Genomic DNA, 10,696 nt, shown 5'->3' with positions numbered 1-10,696 from the left:
TCTCATTTTTTCTGAACAATCTGTTTGTTGTCTCTAAAGTGTCAAAACTTGATAAAATTGTTAGGGGAGGGGGTGTAAAGAATTTTTTTTTTGTTTTTTTTTTTAATAACTCATTCAACTGCATTTTTTAATAGTATGAGTGGTGAAGGTGTATCTTTAACTCAATGCCGAAGCAATATTTAACTGCACTTGATTTTGGTCAAGATACTTACTCACCCCTATAGCCATCATCTTCATCATCACTGTCAACTTTTCCAAAATATTTTTCCATGTGCTTCCAAGAGAAAAAAATAAGGACATTCTACCATATTGTTTTAGATTTAATAGATATATTTATTTATTTTTCATATTTCTTTTACAGAAAGGTCAACCAGAATATCTTGTGTTCTTTAGTCCTTCCGGGGTCGACTCTGCACTGCCTTTTATAACTCCAGTCTGGGATATGTCTCAATCAAAGGTTTGTAACATTCATTTGTCTCTCTCTATCTCTTAAACAGTTGTTTCCAATGTTTCTATGGTCCTTGTCGTCCATTTTACCTTTAACATACATGACACCCTTGTTTCACTCTGAAAGAGAAAATATAAGATCCCCTTAAATACAGTCTTGCATAACCTGGTTTGAAATCATTGCAGCTGGTGGTGGTCGTGGAGGATCACATGTCAAGAGGGATACTTCGTGGATATCAGCTAATGTATCAGTATGCCGGTACAGCTGTACTGTGCCATGCTTTGCAGTATGAGGTTAACTTTCCCCTTGTTTGTCAGAGGCCCTGCAAAGAGTCACAGCCATTACTCAGCCCTTTCAATACAAAATCACATAAAAACCATTTTCCTTTTCTTACACGTCCCAGTTTCAGTGTTCATCAACCATCAAAGGTCAATAGAATGGATTGGATTTTTACTTAGATTTAAATTACAATTTTTAATATTTCATTTGCATTTTAGTTTTGTATATTACACTTAAATATTAATTCTAAATTCCTTATTTCATTTTTTTGCATTCAACGTTTTAAATTTGAATACACCTCCAATAAAAGGTGCATTTAGCTTAAATTCTGAAGCAAGCAGCATTTATGCTGAATGTAGGCCAAGGGACCAGAATGTTACCCTCACAGTTATTGTGTCCCCTATGTCTAAGAAGAATCCTAAAAATTTCAGTCATGTGTTTGGAGAATTATTGAATTGTTGCCATGGTTTTCTGTTTCAGGTGCTGGCATTGGGACCAAGTACTGAGAAGCAGCTGAAAGCAAAATCAATCAAGATATCAGGTGTGTCGAAAGGCCCAACACCTGTTGATTTGGTTAAACTCATCAAAGAGCTCAGTTGATTTTTGATTATTCAAATATAAATAAAAAAAACAAAACAATCTAATTTAATGTAAAATAAATAATTATTATTATACTTATGACTGTAATAATTGTTTCTAAATTAGTCCCAGGCCCAAGAATTTTGTGAAGAAGAACATATAAATCCAGTTATTACACCATTCAGAGAATGTTAAAATTTACAGGTATTTCATAATAACCAAAAATTTATGAATATAATTCTATCTGAAGAAAATTCTAACTGGGCTCCACCTGCAAGATCATGCGCTATTTATTTTGGTCTGAGATCACCACGTCATGCACACATATGGTTGTGATGCATGTGCGTGGTGTACCCTTATCAGACAGGTAGTCATAATGGGTATACTGGGCTTCATATATTTGTTCCCCAGTGTCACTTTGATGGCATGTGCTCCTCTCCCACTCAATAATAATGACGGTAATAACAAGAGCATTCAGAGGACACACATCTTCACCGAGACAACACCAACGTCCTTTCAATGATTAGCCAGAGATGATTTTCAAAATGAGAATATCTGAAATAAATACGACTGCTGTTACAAATGAGAATATTAAAAATGAACCCAACCGTTCTCAAAAATTAAGTAAAAAAAAAACGGAAAATAGTCCAGATTTCTTTGTCTGGTACCTAATTAATCCCAATGGTAGTCATGGAATGTTAAGGTGGGTGTAGAAAATTTAATAACAGTAATAAATAGCTTATCCTTATCTAATACAAGCCAAAGTTAACAAATTCATCATCCAAAAGAGTTACAACATGAAGGGAGATAATTGAAAAAGACTTGAAAGTTAATGTAAGATTGTAATACTTCATGTAAAGTAAATATAAGAGATAATCCAGAATCCTTGTCCGGTACTGGATCGATCCCAAAATCTAATCAGTTCATGCCAGTCACAATGCCAAACATCCCTGAAAGTTTCATACGAATCCATCCCCAGTAATAGTAGTAGTAGTACTTTCCATGATCCCTCTGACCCTTAATACTGAAGAAAGTGAACCTGGGATATCAGTCAAAGAAAAAAATCTCTAAAAACCAACCACCTCCTCTTTATGGATGATTGGAAGCTATGTAGCAAGGATGAGGTACAAGTGAGTTCTTTGGTGAACACAGTCCACTGTTTTAACGCTGATGTTAAAATGGAATTCAGACTTAAGAAGTGTGGTATAATGAACCTGAAAAGAGGAAAGGTTCAATACCAGGCAGGGATAGAATTACCCAATAGAGAAGTGATTAAACAAGCTGAAAAGGAAAGCTATAAATACCTTGGTATATCAGAGTCCAACCATGGAGAAGGATATGAAAGAACAGCCAAGTAAAGAATATTTCTGAAGACTGAGATTGGTGTTGTGGCTCGAAATTGATTGGATGGAATAAGTAAGAGCATTACTTTGGTACGGAGCTAGAATCATAAACTGGAAGAAGAAAAGAACTAATGAGCATGGATGCAAAGACATGGAAAATATTGACAGCGCATGGAGTATTCCATCCCAAGTGTGACATTGAAGGGTTGTACTTATCCAGAAGAAAGGTTGGGAGACATTTGATCAGATGCCAGGATTGTGTTCAATCAGAGGGAAACAGCTTAGGGTGGTATGTAAGAAATACCATGGAAGCATTGCTGAAGCAGGTGCAGATTTGCAGTATCATCAAAATTGATAACTGTGTAAAGAAAGAAAAACTTAAAGAGGAGAAGAACTCAAGAAAAAGAAATAGCATGGAAGGAAAAAAATGTACAGACAGTTTGCAAGAGATATGACTGTCAAGACAGATATTGAAGACTAGTGATTATGGATGCAGGGGAGTGACTTGAGGATAGAAACAGAAACACTAATATACATGGCACAAGGACAAGCATTAGGAACAAACTATCTGAAGGACAGAATTGATAACACAAGTGAGAACAACAAATGCAGAATGTGTAGTGAGAGGAGCAAAACTGTATGGCACATTGTTAGTGAATGCCCAAAATTGGCACTGCATAAATACAAACGATAGTAAGACAATGTGGCAAGAATGATTTGTTGGGGGGGTCTCTGTGGAAATTATGACCTAGAAAGATTAAAAGCATGGTATGACAAAATCCCAGAGAGAATCACTGAGAATGGAGATCTTGTGGAATGCAATGGTTCAGAGTAAGCATAAGTTTAGACATCGGAAACCTGACATTGTGGTGGTGAACAGAAAAGGAAAAACACAACCTGATAATTAGCATAGCATGTCCTGATGACAACAGAATTGAAGAAAAATGAATAACTATGATGAATTGAAGTGGGAAATACAGAGATTGTGGACAATAAAAAGAGTGGGTATGATAGAAGAGGGGTATGATACCAATAGTGATTAACACACTTGGAAGTATCAGCACTCAACTACAAACATCGCTCAAAAAGATTGGTACAAACATAAAGATGAGACGCCTACAAAATTCATCATTACTTGGAACTGCAAGAGTTCTCAGCAGGGACCTTGAAACATAATCAGTAAATAAGTGTCACCTTAGCCTACAGGATATGGGCAGCTGACTTTTTCCATCATACAAGCAAAATAAGCTCAGTTTTCATCAAAATAATAAGGATAATAATAATAATTATGGTATTTAATTTTGGCCTAAGGCTAACAATTTTTAGGAAGGGAACAAGTCAATTGCATCGACCCCAGTGTTCAGCTGTTACATATTAAGTCCAAAAAGATAAAAAGTAAAGCCGACCTTGGCAGAATTTGAACTCAGAACATAAAAGCAGAAATGTCACTAAGCATTTTGGCCAGTGCTAATAATTCTGCCACCTCACTGCCTTTAATAATAATAATAATAATCCTTTCTACTATAGGCACAAGGCCTGAAATTTGCGGGGAGAGGAGATCGGTCAATTACATCGACCCTAGTGTTCCACTGGTACATTATTTATCAACCCCCTGAAAGGATGGAAATTAAAGTCAACCTTAGCGGAATCTGAACCCAGAAAATAGCAACAGTCAAATTAACACTAAGCATTTCTTTCATTCAGCACGCTAATGATTCTACCATCTTGGCACCTTAATAATAAAAATAATAAGGAAATACTTAAATATTTATTTTATTTAAAGGATATTATAGGCAAAAGCATGCCATTATGTTCTTTAGTGACTCAATTCTGGGGAATATAACATCAGTCTGACACAATCTAGATGTCATGTTTATTGTCAAACTAGCTTTATAGTCAGACTACAGCAGAAGAAATATTTGGCTAAGAATACACCATTGTACTAGACATTTGTTGACTTGGAGAAAGCCTTCATCAGTATACACCACTGTGTGATACAGTGGGCTCTAAAGAAGTTTGGGGTAGAGTGCTTTATGAATATTGTATGTTAGAGGTGAGAGTTAACCAGGAGTACAGTAATAAATTTAGTATACCGGTAGGGGTTCACCAGGGTTCAGTTCTCAAAACACTCCTGTGCGTTATTGTCTCCCAGGCCGTAACACAAGATTTCAAGACCGGTTGTCCCTGGGAATAGTTATATACTATTGATCTTTCTCTTATAGCAGACACTGCAACAGAAGTAGAAAAAAAATTGTTGCATTCCTCTCGGGAACTCGCAGAGAAAACACAATGAGTTGTACAACTTAATCATTACATTTATTTATCAACCATAACAAAAGACTCACTCACCGAATGTTAATTATCAAGAAACGTTTTTCGTTTACAAGAATGTTTTCCTCGCCATATATCTCAATCCAGTTCAACTTCGACAGTCACTCAAAACAGGGACCTCAGACGAACTACATTGGAATATGGGACTTCAGATGAACAACAAACAAATCTAACAGAAATTCCAGGCTTGGAAGCAAAACCTGGAATCGAAAGGACTTAAGTAAAGATCAAGGTTCTGGTAAGCAAGAAAACAGAAAGGACCCTACCACCTTCTGACATTATTGACAGGAGAAAGTTACATTGCAATCTGAAGGTAATATGTGAAAGCAGACCAACAAATATCCCTCCAGTATGAACAACTAACAGAAAGTAAAGCAAGCATGATACCATTACACTACCAAACTAATATGAGGAAGCTTCTATATGATCAGTCAACCTGATAGAAATAGCAGATAAATCTCCCTCAAGTCACATCTGGTTATCTTGGGAAAATGTAGGATGCATTGGATAGTACAGTGTTAGATGTATACTTTTTGAATGAAAGACAGGATGGATGGTCATAACTGGAATGTCGTTGATCACAGGTTTGCTTTATCATGGCTGGTCTGCATCTTAAGTATCAATAACATAGTTAAGGACAACTGAAAATAAGCAACTACAGAAATATTCAAAAACAATGAAAACTGAATTAAACAGAGACTAATTTATGGACCCTAAATTCAACACCGAACATTCTATTAACTCCCCATAGCTTCTCTGCTGCCTCAACACCCTCTCAACTTCCTCTCTCTCTTTCTCTGGCCTCCCCCTCATCATTCTTTCACAGACACATGTCCACTCAAGTTCTTTAGCTCCTCACTCCCCTCATCTCTATCTCTTTCAAACCAATCTCTCCATTTTCACCCTTATACAATTCATAGTTCCCGATCCCCTCTACCCAACCAACTCAGTCTCTCTAACCCCTGACACTATTCTTTCCTTTCCCCTAGCATTTGCATTAATCCCTCACCCCCCAAAGTGTCTCCTCCCTTACTCTCTCCATTACCTGCTTCCTGCAACAATTCACCGAACTCCATTCACTTACCACTGCAACAGGTTTATTTTTCATCAATACAAAACAATTTCTAATATATTATATTGTTATGTTGCAGTTCATTGCTTTTTTTTGGTAAATCTCTGGTTAAGGACCCAGCCACAAAAACGAGAACAAAAAATAGTGTAAACAATGTGTAGGAAACGAATGTGAAAAAAAAATGCACGCTGGCGAACCGGCAGTTGTCCCACCCATCCCGTTCGTCGGTGCAATTGTTTTTCATATTCATTAACTACACAAATATACAGTGCGTGTGTTTTTATTGGCTAAACTGGCAAGATTACTATCCCCAAGTACAACAACATGTTTCAACACACGATTTCACATAAAAAATCTTGCAAAACAAATATGTAAACGGAATAACTACACATAATTTTATACCTATTACACTTGTTTTGTTTAGTCCATTTCCCCCCCCCCCTTTTGGTGGCCCTGTGTCGAAGTTGGGTTACCGGATCGTGTGAATTTTCCGAGTCCTCGCCCCACCTCACCCCTGTTCGTCAGTGCACATTTTTTTTTCATATTCGTTAACTACACATTTTACACTGTTTTTATTTCACTTGTGTGACAGAGTCTTAAACTAGAGATTAACTGTTTTCTTAGTTATCACTAAATAAGACCGTCTTTATTTCTAAAAATAACTACGGTTTGTTACAAAAATACATATATTTAAGTAAATAAAATTATAGCGATTGATACTATCCATAATGAAAATTTTAAAAAAATTATGTTGTTTATTATAGAAAAAATTAATATAAATAAATAAAGGTTTTCGTTTAAAATTTTTTAAAAATCAACGAAGGAATATATAGCATACTTCCGTGTTTGATATGATGTCACACTCACCCAGCAAGTTTCTATATAGAAAGTCGAAAATAAACTGTTCGTTGAAAAGTATTCAATAATTAAAATTTAATGTTTGTTAATAATGCATAATTTCGGTTGTCGCATGTCGATGTCTTATATCAGTCCACGAAGTAAGTATTATGCTGTGCAGTGTAGGTTAATTTCATTTTCGACGTGTCTGTTCTTTGTCCATTTATAGATTGATATGTGCATATCAACAAGTGTATCGGATAAACGGTATTTTGTTAATATAAACATACAAGACTGTCAAAATTGAGAGGATTTTTTTTTATCTTATCTTTTCTTTATGAGGGCTCGTGACACTTTCAAGTATTTTATTCAAGTCTGTTTTGCATTCATAAGAACAGCGATCGAAGACTTCTAGAAGTTTTGATAATGCATTTGTCTCAGAGGGCTGTATGCGTCTCCAAGCTTTAAATACCTCAAACATCTGGATGTCTACGTCTGAGCTGTTTTGCTTAGCAATACTAAGTTTTACATGGCTAACACCTAATTCGGTAGCCACATGTTCCCATCCAGAGCTCACGTTCATCAAGATACATTTTAGAATTTTCTCATCCAAATTTATATCTTTAACACGTACAAGGATATCATCTATGTTAAGTGCTTTATTCGGCACACTGTCATCAGCCATTTCCACGGTTGATGCTAAACATGAGTTATATTTTCTTAGACATTCCACGAATTCATCAAATAAATCTGACTTTTTCACTTTATCCTGGCTTTCCACTTTGCGGTAAATAAGGTCTAGTAATTCCCGGGCTTTGTCTTGTCCAGTCTTTTCAGCTTGAATTACATCCTTATTCTCGTGCGTGATAAACAATTTAGTCAAAAGACAATCAACAATGACTTTTACTGACACATCATCAAGCCCTTCCACAAGATCCTCACGACATCGCTGAATTTTAATTGAGTTCCTGAATTGCTGTGTGTTAGCCATCGTGCTCTGAGTATGATTAGACAGTGTTCTACGTGGGTACACTAAAAAGGCTTGGAAAAACTTTGCCGTTGAACCTCTTTACACAGCTACTTCTGCGCATGCACATTGAATGTGGTGACGCTCAAAAGTGCTGTTATGTGGGTCGCTTTCGCGTATAACTTTCATTTCCGTATCTTATAACTTGTGCTCAGCTCGGTGTTATAACGCAAGAAGTGTCGTCAACCCAAAAGTATAAACGTGTATTAAAGTTAATTCAAATAAACATAATTATGTACATGCATTCCGACATTCAGTTTAATCGATTTTAGAGAAGCTAAAATTTTTAATTTCAGAGTGAATTTCTAAAGTACAAATTAAATTACCCTTTTCTTCTCTGTAACAACGAGTGAAATGTGTGTGGGTGCGCTCATCAAAACTTACTGTTCGTTATACATTACATACAGTTACTTTAGTTGGCCTACCCTAAATACACTTATTTTCCCCATCTAATCTTGCTAATTATTTAGTCCGAAGAGAAGAGATGATATCCATAACGTTTACATTTCCCTGAGTCACTGAGACGATGTGGTTCTTGATGTTTACAGGTGAAATGCGAATAGAAAATGTTGCGGTCGTGAAGAAAGATAGCGGGAATTTGTAGATGAGAGAGAGAGAGAGTAGGAGTGGGGTAAGAGAGAGAAACGGGTAAGAGGGAGGAATTTTGGAATAGCTCTCCCCGCCTCTCTCTCTCTCTAAGTAACATGCCCCATGAGAACAGAAAAGAGTACCCTTCTACTTTTGCGTGAGGTATATGACTTCAAGAGACAGCCATTCCTAAACATTGCCTATTGGAGTGGCGTGCAGGTGCGCGAGAAGTTTTCGAAAGTTTGTAATTCAGGGGAGATCACTCTCGGTTCCGGTAAGAAAATGGCTGACGGACAAAGGACTTTCAATGCGAACAAAATTCTACAAAGTTATAAACAACTCGTGGATGGTATCGATGAAATACTTATAGGAACAATACTTGATCATTTTTATGCAAGTTCAATCTTTAATTCAGAGGAAATGCATACTGTTCAAGCAGAGAAAGTTATAGAGAAAAAAAATCGGTGTTTTCTCAAATTCCTTCTTGAAAAAACGAAAAATGAGGACAGACGTAATATTTCTAGAATATTTGATGAATTTTTGAACTGTCTGAGAAACAACGGTTTCGGTTCTTTGGCCAGACTCGTGGAAGAAAAGGACAGTTCACCGGTGGTGGACCCTGAAGTGGGTGCCGTCCTCGATTGTGCTAAAGATTTAGATCTGGACGAGAGATTGCTTGGTCGAGTCTTATTGTTTGTGTCAAGTGGTTGGGAAGCTGCAGCTATTGAATTAGGGGTTGAAATGGGGAAAATTACTAACGCTAAGAATAGTGGCAATGAGTACATGCAGAAGTTCGTGACATTTAATGCCTGGAGACGAAAAGAAGGTTTCTTACCCGGTGGATTAGTAAGACTCTTGAAAGCCCTCAGTGAATTTCCAGAGATTGTAAACTGGAGTAAAATGAAGGAATCTCTCGAGAGCTATCGTCAAGAAAATTCGGTTCGTTCAGCTACGATTCCCTCTTAAAAACCTAATGGAAAATTCCGATGGATCTGTGTTTGTATCATGTTGCGCAAACTCTTGGTAATTTAATGACTTTATTCACATCCCTTCATTGTTAAAGATTTTGATCCTCTTTGATTTTGTTTCATAATTAAGTTCGTTTAAAACGTAACAACTAAATTTATTTCATTATTATAAAAATGACGATCGTCTTTCATATCCTTCTATTGTTAAGCACAGCACTCTAACACGTGTGACAAACAGCTAAATCTCGATAAGATTCTTGACAAACGTTCGTGTGTAATTTACTTACATAATAAATGTGTATTTTTATCTTATAACTGCTGATAATTTCTGAACATATTTTCTCCCACGCAAGCTACCTATTATTGAATAATTATTAAACATGTTACAGTTGGATCTACAATGTAATTTAAATTCATAATCATTTCATGAATGATACTTTTCGATAGATACTGATATGTTTAGTATGAACCTATTGATGGTTATTGATCAAATATAGATACTGCATTGGTCCACTCTTCCTAGAGCAGACTGATCTCAGCTATTCTCTACCCTCTCATCACCAATGTTTTGTCCTAAACCTTAAACTCTGCGCTAACCAGTCTGTTGTCAGAATGGTAGACATCAGAAGATCCCACTTTGCTCATGTGGGTGATGTTTTTGCAACAGTTTATGTGGAACATTAACAGCATCAGTCTCACCATGAGCACTGCTTCCATCTCCAGACGCATCAAATAAAAGAGAAAATAATAGGATTCCTTGCTTCCCTGCAAAAAACAGGCTGAGGACTATGTCAGTGTTGAAGATTAGTATTTACGACTGAATTTTTATATTTTCTGTCACCAGTTAGTGAAGAGGGGACATAGTATCTATGTCCCTTTACAAAGCCTCACAAAAAAGGGTGGAGAAATGTATCCCTTAACCAAAGATTTGATTGAAATACTTGCAACAGAGAGGAGCCTATTAAAGCCTGGCTATGATGCAATGATCAGAATAAGTCTACCACCCGAGTAGGACACTGCAAGGTTTGAACTAAGAATGCAAAGGCTGAAAGAAATACCCAAGGCATCCTGTCCAATAAGATTTCTCCAGTTCACAGCCCTTCGCCAGCACCCTGAATGGAATGAAAGACAAAGTTTGACCTCAGAATGTAAAGAGCTGGAATAAATATCATAAGGCATTTCATGTGATGATCCATTAACTCAACCATTTCACCCCCCCCCCCC

General features: G+C 36.6%; 3 protein-coding genes across 23 annotated transcripts in view; 2 read left to right on the top strand and 1 right to left on the bottom strand.

Moving 5' to 3' along the window:
* LOC106868329 (uroporphyrinogen-III synthase) overlaps positions 1–1,405 on the top strand; it is a 63,063-nt gene extending 61,658 nt beyond the window's left edge. For all 10 annotated transcript variants that reach the window (XM_014913531.2, XM_052972629.1, XM_052972624.1 and 7 more), the window contains 2 exons: positions 362–457; positions 1,208–1,405. In XM_014913531.2, coding sequence (XP_014769017.1) covers positions 362–457; positions 1,208–1,327 — 216 coding nt within the window. In that variant the 3' untranslated portion in view covers positions 1,328–1,405. The remainder of the gene's footprint in view (positions 1–361; positions 458–1,207) is intronic.
* Positions 310–10,696, bottom strand: part of LOC106868333 (death domain-containing protein CRADD) — a 29,861-nt gene continuing 19,474 nt past the window's right edge. For 2 of the 12 annotated variants that reach the window (XR_008265452.1, XM_052972633.1), the window contains exons 2-3: positions 2,611–2,760; positions 310–567 (exon numbers count right to left, since the gene is read on the bottom strand). Coding sequence is in view for 2 of the 12 variants with exons in the window: in XM_052972631.1 (XP_052828591.1) it covers positions 7,209–7,880 (672 nt within the window). In the remaining 10 variants the exon portion in view is untranslated. Of the gene's footprint in view, positions 568–2,610; positions 2,761–4,742; positions 4,878–4,998; positions 6,859–6,890; positions 8,554–9,339; positions 9,457–10,696 lie in introns of those variants that run through there. The other 10 variants (XR_008265449.1, XR_008265446.1, XR_008265447.1 and 7 more) reach the window with 10 other exon arrangements.
* Positions 8,606–10,696, top strand: part of LOC106868330 (uncharacterized) — a 4,404-nt gene continuing 2,313 nt past the window's right edge. The window contains exon 1 of the mRNA XM_014913532.2: positions 8,606–9,527. Within this exon, the coding sequence (XP_014769018.1) occupies positions 8,628–9,470 (843 nt within the window). The 5' untranslated portion in view covers positions 8,606–8,627 and the 3' untranslated portion in view covers positions 9,471–9,527. The remainder of the gene's footprint in view (positions 9,528–10,696) is intronic.

The sequence above is a fragment of the Octopus bimaculoides genome, chromosome 14 (assembly GCF_001194135.2).
Source record: "Octopus bimaculoides isolate UCB-OBI-ISO-001 chromosome 14, ASM119413v2, whole genome shotgun sequence".
NCBI lineage: Eukaryota > Metazoa > Mollusca > Cephalopoda > Octopoda > Octopodidae > Octopus > Octopus bimaculoides.
This window is presented reverse-complemented; position numbering and strand designations above follow the sequence as displayed.